The sequence below is a fragment of the Catharus ustulatus genome, chromosome 9, assembly GCF_009819885.2.
Source record: "Catharus ustulatus isolate bCatUst1 chromosome 9, bCatUst1.pri.v2, whole genome shotgun sequence".
NCBI classification, from domain to species: Eukaryota; Metazoa; Chordata; class Aves; order Passeriformes; family Turdidae; genus Catharus; species Catharus ustulatus.
Genome location: NC_046229.1, coordinates 24,203,223 through 24,218,907, shown reverse-complemented (window position 1 = coordinate 24,218,907; position 15,685 = coordinate 24,203,223). Strand labels below are relative to the sequence as shown.

General features: G+C 40.4%; 1 protein-coding gene across 2 annotated transcripts in view; it reads left to right on the top strand.

Annotated features, from left to right (window-relative positions):
- Positions 1-15,685, top strand: part of CRB1 (crumbs cell polarity complex component 1) — a 95,956-nt gene that overhangs the window by 19,811 nt on the left and 60,460 nt on the right. For both annotated transcript variants that reach the window (XM_033067160.2, XM_033067161.2), the window contains exons 2-3: positions 6,453-7,037; positions 13,173-13,368. In XM_033067160.2, the coding sequence (XP_032923051.1) occupies positions 6,453-7,037; positions 13,173-13,368 (781 nt within the window). The remainder of the gene's footprint in view (positions 1-6,452; positions 7,038-13,172; positions 13,369-15,685) is intronic.

Below are 15,685 nucleotides of genomic sequence, written 5' to 3'. Positions count from 1 at the left end.
ACAGTATTTGCAGACACAACAAGTGCTTGCTGGTTTGGCAAAAGTTTGATCATCCCTTCCCAAAGTAGGATTTTGCATTGAGCAGATTGAGTAATAATGATTCCAGCTGTGGGGAGAGCAGGTAGGGTTTGGGGGCTGGTGATTTCCTCTCAGATGAAGCTTTCAAAGGACAAATGGCACCACAGTAACTACAAGCTGCTCATCACAGTGAATAATTAAGATGGTAATACAAATGTATTGGGAGATGGAAAAGGGTAAAATTGTATCAGTGCAATACTTGGAAGGTTTGAGACTGTGTGAAAAAAACAAAATTATTTGTTTACATGGAAAAGCTATTTTGAGGGCTAAAATAGCCCCTTACCTGGCTCTGTTTTATCAGACCATGGTTTCCTCTCCTTTCCTTCCCCATCTGCCAAATGCTGATGGAGGAGTGACATCTCTGCCTTTCAGTCCATGGTAAAGGTACCTGATCCCAACCTCTGTCCCTGCTGATTATGCAGCTGTGCTTATCTCTTCCCCAGTTCTTCATGATTCATCAAGACTGAACATTTATCTGCACACCCACAACTTTCTAAGGCTGTCTTTACTGGGAAGTTATTGTCATAGTGATTAATTGTATTTTTTGTGCTACTGTGCACTGCAGATAAATGGAGAGAAAATTAGTTACACCAAAGCCACAGCTCCTCAATGCAGCAGTAAATGCCTTGGGCAATATTTTAATATTTCCAGTTAAATGATAATTATTTCAAGATCTCAGTATAGTAACAGAGCTTGATATTTCAGTGACACAGATTCACACACTTGTTTTAAAATCCCAAGGGCAGATTTCAAACAAGTAATGAGCACGAGCATTGAAGGTTCATGTTTCTGACTCCAGCCACTGGGCTATCTAAACCCTTGCTACCATCATGTTGTCCTGTGACTTTTTTGGTGAGCTGATTTGATCACAATGTAAGCCTTTAGCTGTGAACAAATGCTGTATGCTGGTTTTGATTCAACAGAATCCAGACCAAAGTAACAGCACTAAGAGAAGCAGTAGTTGCTTCATTTGTGATCTAATTTTCTTCCTAGTCACTGATTACCACCAAGATGTCAATTATATATGGCATTCCAACAAACTAAAAAAACATAACTAAAATAAAAGCCACCCCCACCCCCCACCCAAAAAACCCCCAACAACAAAAACAAAACAAAACAAAAAAAACCCCGACAAACAAAAAAAACACCTCACAGGTAATGCATTTTCTGATGTTGGAGTTGGGATTTTTATAGATCCAAACATCTTGGGATTGCAATTCAATCCTTCTTTCCTTAAGAGTAATTTTTAAATTTTATCTCTCATCTCATAGACCAGGGTTATTTTGCTGTCCATTTTTTTTCCAAAATTTATGGTTTAGTAAAAAGTCAGGTTTTGTTGTGAACTGTTTTATCTGCATTAGCTGGTGTAGCTTCCTAGTTTTAATTCAAATGTGTAAAGTAATAACTCTTTGTTAAAAAAAAGGAAGGGAAAAAGCCCTCAAAGCACAGTAAAATCATCAGTGATGATGGCTATATGGGTATCAAGAAATTCTCTACCTTATTATAGATTTTTTTCCCCTTAGAAAAATAGACTGGCTCTATTAAGAAGGTCAGAAAATCTTGCAGCATATGTAAAAGATTCCAAAGTTGTTAGTGTTGAGAGCTTCTGTGAAGCTCAGAGTCCTCCTTCAGGGGCAGAAGGCACATTTGAATAACAGCACAGCAAATTACAAGCAGCCTTCAGGCACAATGAGATGATTAGTAAAGTGCAGGCATGGCCACAGCCAAGTGAACTCTGGTTCATAACAGTGTGATTAGCAGTGATTGAAATTTAAATTTAAATGCTGCCACTGATTATGATATTTCACCAACTCATAGGAAGAGTCGTGTCCTGAAAGAACAAGTCTCTGCTGAAAGATATTTCTGACACAAAGGACTCAAAACAGATTGGAAAGGATTTATCTAGGGGCATTGAGTGGCTGAGATTGCTAATTGTCAGAATCTGGGATCATCAGTTCACTTTACTTTTGATCTTATCAACCTAACTTAGAATGATATTTTGAAAAATGGATATGAACTCAGTAAATCTCTAGTTCAAACAGGATCTAGGGAAAAAACACCTCGAAATTGTCAGGAAAGATATGCAGATGAGCTTTTCAAAATTACCTGCTTTACTGAGGAACAATAGTTTAACAATCAGATTAACTGTGCCAAAATGCTTTGGCCATTTCAAAATCCCTGCCCTGTTTATGATAACTTTTCCCTAATTAAATTTTGGCCTTTCCTCACTGACATGCATTTCTAATATCATAAAAAATGTTCTGTATCACTACAGTAGTTTCTGATAATTCAGAAGCCTTTACCAGCCAAAATCATGCATTTTTAGTGCTGATTAGCTGTATAAGCTCAATTATTCATACACTAACAAGATCACTTCAATGAATTTAAAAAATCTTATCCAAGAGCAAAAAACTGAAACTAAAACTGTCTTTTTCTTGGCATTTCTTGTATTAAGTTATTTGTGCCAGTTCCTGTAATAGCTGCAGGTATGGCCATGTTTCTGGTAGTATGGGTGATGTGCCAGTAGATGGCAAGCTTTACTGCAAAGAATTTCACTGCCAACCATCTCATCTGCATCTCAAGGATTTAACCATGGGGCAAAACACTTGGCACTAAATCATCTTGTAATTAGATTAAAATACCACTGTTTATAAAGAGACTGATAATTACCTCGAGTGTCAGTCAGTGTAAATCCAAAGCAATCAGCATTTTGTTTCCATTTTTCCTAACGTAATGTACAAGTTTTAAGACTCTGTCAGAACAAGTCACTGCTGAAGTGACCTTAATTGTTTAGGAATGAAAAACCAATCCTCTGCACTTCTGAGGTAGAACATGAGGCTTTTCCTGGTTATCCTTCCACAACCTGGCCAAAACCCAAGCTCCACTGAAACATTTCTGTCCCTTTACAGTTCTTTCTGTGAATGCAGAAGAAGTTATTCTTTAGGCATCTGCTCTGATTGAGACAGTCTTTGCATCATCACGCTGCATGACAGGGCATGCAGGAGCTTCCACCTGCCATACTCTTCATCCTCCTTCCATGCAGCTCACAGCTCAGGAAGTTCCCAAATCCATTCTTCCACATCACTCCAGAGCAAGCAAGGAAACTCAGTTTCCACAGGGCAGCAAGGGAGATAGTGCAAATAACTTACCTGAAATAGGTGGAAAATCATGTTTGAGCTAGCAGTGCAGAATGCAAGGATTAGCTGAAGCACTCACATCATTCAGGAACGTGATTTAAAAAAAAAAGTCATGAAAATTTCCAGGTGAACTGCCTACCACTTGATAACCTTGTGTGATAACTGCATAGTTTTGACAATCACCTTTTTGAGATGCAGTTAGGCTACTGAGACAAGCTGCTATAGAGTACCCTTAAACTCTTGGTTCCAGCCTTTAAACCACAACTAAGCTAAACTCAGCATGGTTACATCTCTGCTAAGACCTTCAGAACTCTTGTGTTCCTCAAAAACTATACAAATAATAAAAAACATGGCACAGTGCATTAGAATAAAGACAGAATGCCAAAAATATTGCTCTTTCACTATAAACTTCACGTACAAATCAGACAAGAGTATCCTGTAGGGAATATTTGATTTCTTGAATGTCTGTTGGCAATTTCTGCATTAGAAATTAATTTTATAAAAGCTAAAAAAGCTGAAATTAAAATACTGCTTAAAAAAAAATCCAGGAAAAGTTTTCTGGTTTGTGTTTTTCCCATAGTGATGTCACCCTGGAGACAAACTGGTTGCCTTCACTCCATACAGACAGTGCTTTTAGGGCTGTCCTTCTCCTTCCCTCATTTTCCCTCCACTCTTACTGCCTTGGAGAGCTATGAAGCTTTTTAACCAGTGCTCTCAGCTACTCTTTCTATCAAAACTGCAGGCTGGCAAACACATCATGTCCTCACATAGTCATTATAACAAATCCAGCCTGTTGCATGCAAATTATCTCTGGAAAAGCAGTAATAATTAACTAAATTGCTTCTCATGTCACCATGGTCCTGTGTAAGAAAGCACTCAAATGATTGACCTCACCTCTTGTAGCTTACACAGTGAAACAGTTAGACTGCATTATAACTTGATCATAATTAATTTCTTCAAATTTGCAATGTTTCCCCAAACATGCACTTTAATGAAAGGAAAGCTCTCTAAAGTTGTGCAAGGAAAATGCAGGATGCAGAAGTTCCTAAGAAACACAGTTTTGCTCATTTTAACTGTAATTAATAGATTGCAGTAAGCTCTGTATTACCCAGGCTAAAGAAAAAACCTAAATGCATGGATAAAACACAAAATTATGTAAACCAGGACATCAGAACATATATGACAGTGTGCTGAGGAAGAGAAAGGTCTGAATTACTGCTGACAGTGGTGCAGGTCAGTACATATGACCAGTGTCTTTAATTTTTGCATTCAGTGAAAGCTCTCAGCTGGAACAAGTGCAACCAACACTGTATCAGGATGAAATACCTGCTCCCAAAACTGATAATTAACAGGTTTGGGGATGGTCATTTTAAAGGCAGACTAATCCAAAAGTACTATTTTTGTCCAGTTTTCCTTCAGAGAACATGAGGTAACACTCCAGCTCTCCTCTAGCGAATCAATGTTTAGCTTGCTTTCCATGTAATCCTTAATCCACTGTTGATTTTAAATCACGGTGTCACTGTTGTTATCAATGTTACTACATAAATCTCTATTCCCCTTGTTCAAACAAGTATTAATTAATTTGGCTCAGTAAATGTACCTATTCATGAATATCAAGTTCATTCAGACTGGTGCTTCTAATTCTCAGAGGCACTGTTGCTCCTGTGTACACCTCAAATCAGAAAGCACAACAGTCATGCACAGATAAATTTTCAGCCTTTCCATTTATTATCTTACTGTCCAAGCTACACAAGCAGTCTTTCCTGAGCTAGTTAAGCCTTCTGATACTTTCTTCTTCCACTTCCCCCTTCTAGGAGAAAAACAGATTAAATTGTATTATATATTAAAATGCACACTATGGAAACACACCACAACCAGTCAGTTTGTATTCTCTGACACTCCTCCATGGTTGGTTGGTTGGTATCCTCAGGTGACCAACCCTAGCCTCTCCCTTTTCCAGAGATCTGTCTCAGGCCTTTATCAGCACTGGTCTAACTCCAGTTACTGGAGTCTCCATCACTCACTACTTCTGTTTCAGTGCCCCATCTCCATCTCTATTGTGTCTGGTCTCCCAAATCTCAGTTCAAGACCTGGGAAGAAATTAGAGACTGCTGGTAGATGGGTCCGAATTCCTCTGAGAAGTTCAGCTCATCCACAGCACCCTGTTTACACAAACACTCATTATTCTGCTGCTGTAGAAGACACATACCCTTCATATATCCAAACAAAACTCCAGATTAAAAATATAAAACAAAGAATAATAAAAAAGATGCTTACAGGATTTATATACAGATAATTTAATGCAACTTTTGTACTCCAGCTCACAAGTTTCTCTCTTACAAATGGCTTTCTCTCCTAAAGGAACTTTGAGCTTCATTTGACACAGTCTTGGCCCAGATACAGCTGCTTCAGTGTATCCAAGAGGTGACTCTGAACAGTGCTGGTAACAGCTCACCCTCTTGACTGGGAAGTGAGAAGTAGCTCTTGCTATTGTTATTCTTTACAGCTGCAAGGCAATTCCAAGTGGCCTTTAATTACTGTCAGAAGCTCAGTTCCCAGAGGGTAGGAGAGTAAGGAACATCTTTACACCACATTCACCATGTCCAGCTTCAGAGGCTGGAAGGCTCTCACAGGGCTGTTTTGCCTCTCACGTGTTTGGTAGAGTCTTTATGGTGGAGATGCTGTACACCTGTGAAGTTGCTGTTTATAATCAGCAAATCAAAATCAAGGTGCCTGATGGTTTGAACTGTTCATTTGAGCTATAACTGCATCTGAGTAATGTAGCTTGTGAAACCCAGTGCAAAAAACCATCCACCACAAAAGAATGGTACCACCACAAAAGTGGTATTGAACTAAAACAAGTGGTTTATCTCCTTTCTCTAGTAGCAAAAAAAATAAGCAAAAATCTTAAATACACCTAAATGTGTTCCATATTGTTGGATATCAGTTGACAACAACCAATATTGTCTCAACTATACACTTAAACAATCCTGACACTCCAGACCATGGCTGTTGAAAGAGGCGAGAACAGGAAATTACATCCTACTCAAATTTTCATAATTGTCTTTGTTTTACTTTCATTAGTCCACTAATGCATGAATAGTGGTTTCTTCTCAATAGCCAGCAATTGGAGCTGTTGGTTTTAAAGCACAGTTGTGTTAAGAACTACATTTCTTTCGCTGTTGGTTATTCCCAGTGCTGTGGAAGTCCTCAGGATTTTTTGTGTTTCTTTCCTAGAATCACTTTGCATGAGGAATGATTCCAGGTGCCTGTCAAACTCTTGCCAAAAGAACTCTACATGTGTTGCTGGTCATAAAGATGACCCTTGCCTTTGTGCAGATGCATCAGTGGACAGTGTGGAGGAACTCTGCAACAAAACCTCCAACTCTTGCTCCTCAAACCCTTGTCTCCAAAACGCTACCTGCCTAGGCTCTGCTGGAAACCTCAGCTTTACCTGCGAGTGCCCTGCTGGCTATAATGGACCTAGCTGTGAAAGAGCTGACAGTGGCTGTGAGAGCAACCCGTGTGAGCATGGAGGCACCTGCCAGAGCAGCCTGGCGGGGCCCACCTGCCTCTGCAGCGCCGGCTACACCGGGGCGCTGTGCGAGAGAGATCTGGATGAGTGCATCTCGGAGCCGTGCCGCAACGGAGCCCTGTGCAGGGACGGCGTGGATGAGTACTCCTGCTACTGTGTCCCCGGCTACCAGGGCAAGCACTGTGACCTGGAAGTGAACGAATGTGCCTCGGATCCCTGCCTGAACGGGGCAATGTGCCTCAACCAGATAGGCCATTATGACTGCATCTGTCCCCTTGGCTACACAGGTGAGCCCTATTAAAGCAACTTTTCCTTTGGGTCGTGTAGAACTATTATTTTTTTTCCTCATATTTTATCTTCATTAAGTGTCGGGATTAAAAGCACAAGAGATGGAATTTTGTGTTCGGATTCAGTTGTTTATTAATTCTTATCTATAGTACAGTGAGTGCTACAGCACTTCTAGCTAACAAGCTAAAGATGAAGAAATAGTGATGCATCTTGCTCATTACAAGGTCTTTTAAGCCTAATTGTCCAATTGAAAACTAACATCTAAATTTTTTATACTTTTGACTCAATGACCCATGACCCGCAGTGTGGAATTTTCTATCCAATTAAATGTACTACCTAAAGCCAAGAAGAAGGTGAAGAAAGAAAGAAAATTTCCACCCTAAAACCTCCATCTTGTCCCATACGTATTACTATATTCTAAAGCCCCAAATTCCAAACCTTTCCATGTGGTATTACACACTTCTATTCAAACTACACATCAGTGATTCTAGTTCTGTAATTCAAATTTGGAAGCCTTCTCCAAGGCCTCAGGTCAAAAGCAGTGTTCTTTTGGGGGTCAGTGCCTGACAGCACAGAAAGTTCAAAACTCCCAGTTTCCAGGGTTCCAACAAAGAACCATCATAACTCACATTCCAGGTTCAACCCCCTCGTCCACACGTGTTTATCCATATCTGCATTACCTTGCCTTCAGCTTTGGCACCAGTGGCTATTGGTACATTACAGACAACCACATCACTGTGAACTACTAATACCTGAAAGAGGAGGACTAAAGAAATCGCACATTTACCAAAATCTACACAGCAGAACACCAAGCTATGTCACAGGGTTGGGTGGACTTTGCTTTTAAAAGAAACATTCTCAAAATGCTCTCTTCGGAGTGCTATACCTATTTTTTTCTAAGAATCAAAACCTATGTTTAACAGATTTAAAAATTAGATCCAAGTAGACAAATACTACCCTTAAACGTAGACATTTCACATTAAATTTCTCTCATCTGCCCTTCCCAGAAACAAAGGGCATTTGCAGATAGAACATTATGTAAGTTACATAGAAAAGTGTTGTGTTCCCAAACTGTCCATTTTTTGATAATCCCATTTTATGTAGCTCAATTTTTAAGGTACAGGTGTGATTTTTCTTCCCTACTTCCTCTCTTGGAAAGCGTATAATTCTTGTTGGAAGATAGCTACCTTCAAATTTCAAAGCTGTATTCAGGAGTAAGACAGCTACCTTCAAATTTCAAAGCTGCATTCAGGAGTAGGACTGTGAGAGGTAGCACACTGAATCATTAAAAGGAGAAAAGGGGACGCATTTTAGTGATAGATTGCCAGTCAGGTAAGCAAAGGAAAAGAAATAGTCATACAGCAAAAAGGGGAGAAAAAACACCTATTGCTTCAAATGATTCAAATGAATAAGAAATAAGAGATGTGGTTTACAGCTCCATCCCCAAATCCCCACGCAGGAGGGGAAGTCAGAGGTAAAAAGCAGCTTTCCTGTGTCTAACACAGCGCTCGTTGGAAGGCAGCCCTCCGTTAATATCCCTTATGAGCACAGAGAATGTTATTTGAAGGAAGCTTGTTACCTTCCTGCCACCCCGCTGCTGCCAGGGGGTGTTGGAGCCCAGGCCAACTGAGGAGAAAACTACACAACTGGGGAAAAGCCAAAGAGCAGAAGGAAGGAAAAACCTATTAACAACCAGCATGGTTACTCTGCAATGATCAGACTCAGCCCAGACCTCCTGTTGTATTCAGGAAACTGTACTTGTTTAACTGGCACTGTTAGTGGGGTCCAGGTCTGGATCCACAGCCCAGAAACTTGGTTTGAAAGAGTCAGAATATACACCTTAGAGACAAAGGGAGAGAAAACATAATGAAATAGTAAAGCCCAAACAAAAAGAAATAAAAAATTTAAGTCAACACAAACTGCTGATGGAAACTCGCTCTGCTGGAGTTGCTCCACTTTCATCATGAAATTCTGTTTCCCAAGCTGATGCTCTTTTCTCTCACCAAAAGAGCCAGTAAAGCTCCACACTTTGCACAAGCAGAGTTAAGAAATGAGGAGAGGACCAAGGAAGGAGAAAAAGTCTACAATACACAGCAGAAGGGGCTGCAGAGTTTTGACATACAGCTCCGACACTGCTTCCAGCAGCAAAGAGACTAATCACAGGAATTCTATAGAGAAGTAGCAGACCATTCCTCTAGCAGTAAAACATCAGCTTAAAAAAGCTACTTAACAAAATGATTTATCAGAAGCATTCTTTTTTGTTGTTTTTTTTGCACCTTGCTGTGAGTTGTGCTAAATGCACAAGCCAGAGGGATTACTGGATGAAAGCCTCGAGGTGTCCCCAGTGGTAATAAAACCCCTCATTTACCCTGTCAGGGGATCTTGCCAACCATTATTATCCACCATGAATTACTGTGGGAAGTCATCCAGCCTCATCTCATTTCCCTAAGATGTAAAACTGGGTTATATCTTTTAATATGTAGGTAAAGAAGGTATAGAAAATGTATGGCTGCAATGTTAACCAAATGTATGAGTGACTGGCTGCTGTTGCTACCTGTTTGGTGGGCTATGACTGCTATTTTGTGTGATTGGTATGCTGCAGCACTTCTTAAAATAGCTGAGAAACATCACACATAATTCTTACACAAATGGAAGAGGTTAGAACACACCAAGAGTCAAAGATTGCAAAATTTAGCATGAAATCTGCGGTTTCTATGATAATGTTCTGCATGTGTGAAATTATTTACAAGACATGTGTCACACAGCTGTTAAATAATGAAGTTCAATTGGTTTGTTGAAGTTTTGCTGGCTACCCTAATCAATTGCATTTTCTCGTCCATTGGACTAATTGCACTTACTTTTAATTCACCCCAACAGAGCATGGTCTAAGAGCCTGTTATTTCCCGCAGCTATGTGCATTAATTACCTTGCTGAAGTCAGTCCTCCATTGCCGGTGAACATTCCAGAGTGAACTCCCAGGAGTGCATGGCAGTTCCAAAACCCAGTCTCAGTCTAAGACAGCAAGAAAAAGCATTTCAGTGGCAGACAAAATAGGTGCAATGAGCTGGATTTGTTCTTTGTGCAATACTTTTTACTGTGAAGTAACCATCGCTGCAATGACATCTGTAGAATTTGAGGAACTCACTCCTGATAGAGCTCCAAGTTTCCATTCAGTATTCTCAATAATGTATGTGCTATGCAAATATTAATAGATGCATCATAAATAAATCTCAGGCACTTAAAGGCAAGCAGAACCACAGCAGCTCTACCATGGGATGAAAAACCTCAAGTAGAGATCTCACTTCCCAACAGGATCATGTCCATGTCATTGGGGATGGAATAGCAAACAACATGCTCTATCCAACAGCAATTGCCAGCAGTGCAAAGCCTGTTTCCTTCCTCAGCTTTCCAGTTCCAAACCAGCACTCCCCACCTTGTGTCTGAGCCAGCCCAGGAATTCAGCTCTACTGAGATGCCCAAGCTCAAAAGGGACAAGCTTTGATCAAAGAAACACAACTTCTCCCTCTGTCTAATTTGGGATGTAACTCTCTTCCTGTCATTTCAAGCCTGATTCCTGTAAAATAGCCATGTGACACTCTCTATTCAAATATGGCACACAAGATTACTTTATACAGAATGAGGAATTTGGGGACTGCCCTCTGGACCTGCTGGGCCTGAGTATACAGCGCTTTAGTGCAGGAGAGCAGAAAGGGTGACCTGGTTACCAATTTCCAGCCATATATGCAGGTCCTCGTGGAAGTAGACTGAGCCTGCAAATCCCTACTATCTTTGACGAGAAAGTGATTTTTACATTCTATCTGTAGGCATGCAAGTTTGAAAACATTGGCTGTGTGTCCTTCATCCTCACTTGTGTTTACTTTTCATTGGCTGGGGCTGTAGAAAGAAGTGCACAGTAGGACTCATTAGAAAAGCAAGCAGTGTAAGAAATAACCCTAGTTACAAATGTGAATTCTCCTCACCTTCTCAGCTTTTCAGTTCAAACCATTTGTGTGGTTTGGTAGATGCTGGGATGCTCAGCCTGCTCCAGGACAGCCCGAGGTGCCTCAGCTCGTGGTGCTGCAGCCCTGTGCAATAACTGCGGTGGGGCTCCTTGGCGCGCTCCTTCCCGCCTGGCATATGATATTTGGCATACAGCATATTTATGACAGAATGTTAGACTGAGGTGAAAATGCAGATCTAATCTTTTCATCTCTCTTCTTCACATCTAAGAAAGCCTGACAGGAGACTCAGCAGAGGCTAGGAAGGGATTCCCCCTGTCTGCATGGCAGATCGCATTGGCTGGATGCATTATGCAGGGAGAAGTTTTCTTCTGAGGCAACATTGCCGAAGGCAGGTTACTGGGCTTGATAGATTAAAGACATGAACCAAAACAACAACGCTATGTTCTCATGTTAATTGTCAGGCTGTTCTCAGGCCTGTAGTTTTAAATTTGGCTGAGCTGAGGATCAGTTGAACAGGGCTTGTTTTGTCACATGATTTTTAGTGTTCGCAGTAAGCTGTTAACAAGCTCTGGCAGATTTACGGTCACTAGACACACTTCTGCAAACACATTGTTTATAATTACAGTGAATTCACAGGGCAATGACCACAGAGGGACTGCTTACTATATCTGGCTGTAATGTACATTACCGTAAAGCCATAAGAGAGCGTTCCTGTGCCGGGCTCTCATGGCAGGCTCCCGCTGAAAGTAGTGGTTGGCTGAGCAGTGAACCTTGAACTGGGGGCACACCACTGGCTGCTTCCCCATCCACTATGTGGTCTCCAGGAACTATTTCTCAACTGCTGAAAACAGGAACTTGCATTTTAATGTTTAAAGACAATGAAAAATAGTTATGAGTCAACATCTGCAGTTTTTTGGTTTGTCATTTTAAGATATTTCCTGATATTTATCCATAGTACAGATTTATTCTTTTAAAACAAAGATGCTCACAAGCATCAAAATTAATTATTCATGAAGTGACAGTGCTAAATATTATCAATCTCTGTGTTTTAAGAAAGATGCTCAGAGTTATAATGTACAAATTCCACAGCAGTACAGAGCTGACAAAAGGAGCATAAATAAAGAATTAAAGGTGAGCTTCTAAATAAATTGCAAGAGTGATACCCATCATCAAACAATGCCTGTTCCATCTTTTGAAAGTCTACAGGTATCTTGTACTGAAAACTTCATTTTTACAAAAAAAAAGAAAAAAAATGAACCCTTTCTCAGGGCTGAAGTTTATCCTTCAAGTAGGAAATTCCCCTGTAAACTTTTCAATACTGCTGCAACTTCAACAAGCCAAATAAAAAATAAGGAAATTCACTTCAAAGCAGCTTCTTCAGTATAATTTACCACTTTGCATCTGTTTTGTAGCTGATACTGTAGCTGCTAAAACAAACTGACTTGGCAGTTGAAAATAATTTGAAAATATTACTCTACTGCTCAAAACACTAAATAAATGCATAAACATACAAACCCGTGAAATAATCAAAGCTGCAAGGCATTAATTATTAGATTTTCTTAGTGTCTCCTGGACTGTGCTAGAGATAAGAAAAAGGAGTGTATATTTAACCTGTATATTATCACAAATAGCTGTAAGGTCATATTAGAACTGATTTACTTTCAGCAATTATCTCTGAAGAGCAGCTCCAAGATTCTGACCTGCTGCAAACACGGCACCATAGACCAATTTACTTGCACATTGATAAGCCTTTAAAAAATGAAGCAGTAATCCACTGCTAAACAAGATACTTCCCAATGAATTCAATCAGCTGTGAATTGTCCATTTAAAAGTCAACTTTAAATGGACTCTTATGAGATCAATAAACAGCTGGTCTCTTCTGCATTATGTAAATAGGATAGTAGCATTGTTTGAATAAACCGAAAATTAGTTTGTCCTGTCTCCATGTTCAAGCTAACAGAAAAAGTTATTTTACCTATTCTTGTGAAAACAATTGGCTTGTTCTTTTGCAAATTCTGCCAAGCTTTGAAAAAATTAGCTGTGTAAAGCACATTGAGGAGGAAATGTTGAAGAAAAAAAAAAGATTCTGTGACTACTGTACTTCAGGCAGTTCTTGCTGAGATTTCCAAAGCTGTCTCCTAAGCCTGGGGTTTATTTTCTCTGCTTTTGAAGGTACGAACTGTGAGGTGGAAATCGATGAGTGCTCGTCCCAGCCATGCCTGAACGGGGCCACCTGCCACGACTCCCTGGGGAGCTTCTCCTGCTCGTGCGCGCGGGGCTTCCTCGGGGATCTCTGTGACACCGACATCGACGAGTGCTCCAGCCAGCCCTGCCTCCACGGGGGACACTGCACGGACGGGCCCGGCGGGTACGTCTGCCAGCCTGGCCAGCTGCTCCTGGAGCCTGGCTTTGCAGATGGGAGCGCTACGGGAGCCTGCCTGGCCTGCTACTCATTTCCTTCCAGATTCTAGATTTCACTCCTTGGTCCTGCACTAATTTCGGTTGCTATTTGAAAACCATTAAAGAATGCCAGTCTGGTGCCAGAGCCAATAGGATAACAAAATATTTATGGCAAAGACTGACCAAGAAGTATATTTTTCAAATTGTACTTTGAGCATTTACAACACGCTGTTTTCCTGGCTGTTAATACTGTCATTTAAATACGAGTTCTGTTTCTAATGCTTACCAAAAAACTTTAGTTTCCAAGAAATATGTATAAAAGTGAATTTGCTAACAGCAGCTGCCCACACTGACAGACAGAAGGATTAGAGAGAGAGGTAGAGAAAAACTGTAATAACTGTAACCATAGTAATAGATGTCATTAGGAAATATGTCAGAAATTTTACAGGTATATAGTACAACAGTTACTTGTTCAAAACAACCTGTAGTCCATGGGCAAAAAAAAAATAACAATAGTAATTTTTTTAAAAAAAGGAGAATACAATGGAAAAACGAGATTCTCCACCTACTGTTACTGGCCCCACACAGAGGTCCAAGCAGAGTTCTGGCATTCACTCACCAATACTGGATTTTCTGGCTCAGCATGAGCTTCCCAAACTGAACACACATGTATATAAGCTCAGTCTTAAAGTTCCCCAGTGTATTCATGCAGGTGCTCCTCTTGCCAGTATAGAATTTGTCCTTTATTATGTATTTTCCAGTTTCTATAAAGCAGTTTTGAAGACTTTGGTACCCCAAAAATCAGTCCAGAAGTCCTGTCAGCAAAAGGCATGCTTGCCTTGAGTGAAAGGATAAGAGATCACATTCTGGAAATGCGTTTTTGTGCAGTGTGGTGACATGGCACCAGCCTAGTGGAGCTTCTTTTCAGCAGTGCTGAATGGCTCTGAGGAGGACAAAGCAATTTATTATTTCCCAGTGTAGCTAAAGCACAACAGCAGTGAGAGGGGGTCACCTTGGACCTGACTCACTCACAGATCTGTGTAGCCTTTTGATACATCTGTGAGGTGAGCAACTGGGATGCTCATTCAGGCCAGACTTAATCCTGCTTATTTTTCTCATGGCTTTTAAATCTGAGGTACATGCAATTTTAATTGGCTTGTAATACTGCAGGGTATCTGGAGAACAATTGGAGCTCTTTCTGCATTTGTTATGTGATGAAAGGATGGACAAAAATGTATTTCAAAACAGAAGGGTGTCCAGCAATTTCCTTTCTTTTGTGTATTTTTGGAGATGAATGAAGAATTGTGGCATTTAAGCAGGAGTTTTCCTTTTCTGACTAATCTACAGTTCAGCTGAGGCTTAGGTGTCTGCCACCAGTTCTCACAGAAATGTGTACAAGGCAATGGATTTGGCACAAAAAGCTGTAAATACAAACACCAAACCAAATTCTCTCACAAATTTCAGTCTGACCTTCCAGTGATGTTTCATGAATGCAACAAAGTATGACCTGATCTCTTAAAAAAAAACCATTTTCACATAAATAAACATTCTTATTGAAACTCCACACTTAACAGACTTAGCTGGACTACAAAACCTAGAGTGCCTATGGATAGAGGACACCTCTGCATGCTCCATATCTTTTTTCCATAGGAAATATTCCCAGGAGCTCCAATGTCCATAGGAGAGTCTAAAGGAAAGAATCTCTACAAGTATTGCTTACTGCAGATTGCCAAAAAGAAGTCAAAAGACTATGCTAGGCAGAGCATCTAAATTATCACTCTTACTATAAAAAGCCATCTGCCTGCTCAGCTGTAGCCTACTCACAAGCAGAGCACCATCCAGAATCCCTGGATGGCAGCAGTGTCAAATGCTAAAATATACCCAAGAAAAAGGCACACAGGTAGAGCAGTGAGTTCTGGATATTCCTCCCTGCTCCACGATTCTGAACCAAAGAGAAAAGTAGTTTGGACACAGGCAGAAAAGAAGAAGCTTTCAGTACAAAGCTGAACAACACCAAACTGAAGGTGCATGGGAGAAATGTGGGAAAAACTCAGAAGAAGGAGACTTCAGGTTTGAGAACATACCTCAGAATGAAAATTACTTTTCTGATTCACATCTTCCTCATTACTTTTTATATCAGAAATTCAAATGCCACCTGGTCTAAGTCATCTCTGATTCTGATTTAAGAATAATCCATACACAGTAATAAACTGGCCTGCCAGAAGTTTCTGCTTATGCACACACTTAAACAGTGTAGTAAAAAGTTTACACTTCTTGGTCCGTTA